Source organism: Aptenodytes forsteri, unplaced genomic scaffold, assembly GCF_000699145.1.
Source record: "Aptenodytes forsteri isolate BGI_AS27 unplaced genomic scaffold, ASM69914v1 Scaffold209, whole genome shotgun sequence".
NCBI lineage: Eukaryota > Metazoa > Chordata > Aves > Sphenisciformes > Spheniscidae > Aptenodytes > Aptenodytes forsteri.
Genome location: NW_008795034.1, coordinates 1,078,224 through 1,079,035, shown reverse-complemented (window position 1 = coordinate 1,079,035; position 812 = coordinate 1,078,224). Strand labels below are relative to the sequence as shown.

General features: G+C 65.3%; 1 protein-coding gene across 1 annotated transcript in view; it reads right to left on the bottom strand.

The window, feature by feature from the left end:
* Positions 1–192, bottom strand: part of SEPT4 (septin 4) — an 11,069-nt gene extending 10,877 nt beyond the window's left edge. Inside the window, exon 1 of the mRNA XM_019471295.1 lies at positions 109–192. Within this exon, the coding sequence (XP_019326840.1) occupies positions 109–192 (84 nt within the window). The remainder of the gene's footprint in view (positions 1–108) is intronic.
* Between the last annotated feature and the right edge of the window lie 620 nt (positions 193–812).

The following is an 812-nucleotide window of genomic DNA, read 5'->3' as shown; positions in this document are numbered from 1 at the left end:
GGCCACCTGGGCACCCTGCCGGCTCATGTTCAGCCGGCTGTCAACCAGCACCCCCAGGTTCTTTTCCGACAGGCAAAGGACTTTCCTTTTCCAACCGTCCCACCCCACAGTGAGGACGGAAAACCATCCACACTCCCGGCAGGAGCGGGGATTTACTGCAGCGAGAGCCTGGGGCTGCGCTGGTGCCCCCATAAGCGGATTACACACCCAGCTGTGCGCAAGCCGGCACTCGGCGCCGGGGCTATCACCGGCCCAGCAGCTCCAGTGAGGTGGCACTCGCGCTGCCCTGTCCCCACCTGTCATGCTGCATCGCACCTTCCCCGCACGGTGACAGCCCGAGGGTTGTGGCACAGCGGGGCACGGGGACAGCGGGCAAAGCCTGAGCTGGGAAAGCCACCGGCTGCCCGTTAGCATCTTTCTGCCTGGCACCACGTTCCCATGGGATGTGTTTTCCCGGCCTGTTTCTGCAGGGAAAAGGAAGGCAACATCCTGGCGATGTGCTGTCCCCATACCCAGGCTGGCCGAGGCGTCCCCAGCCTCCCTAAAGGTGGCATCCAGATGTGCCACCCATGGCATAGCACGCGCCACTCCACTGCAGCGTGACGGCCGAGCATCCGAGACACAAACAACCTGTCTCAAAGGCACAAGCCCCACGTGGGACAAGGGCACAGTGGCCCCCGCCGAAGCCCAGCTTTGCCGGGACCAGCCCGGGGAGCCCGGCTCTTCCCCAGGGCAGCCAGCACCTGGGCTGCGCCTGCTCCGACCTGCCTCCAGATGCACAGGACGCTCCCGCCGGCGTGCTGTAATCACAG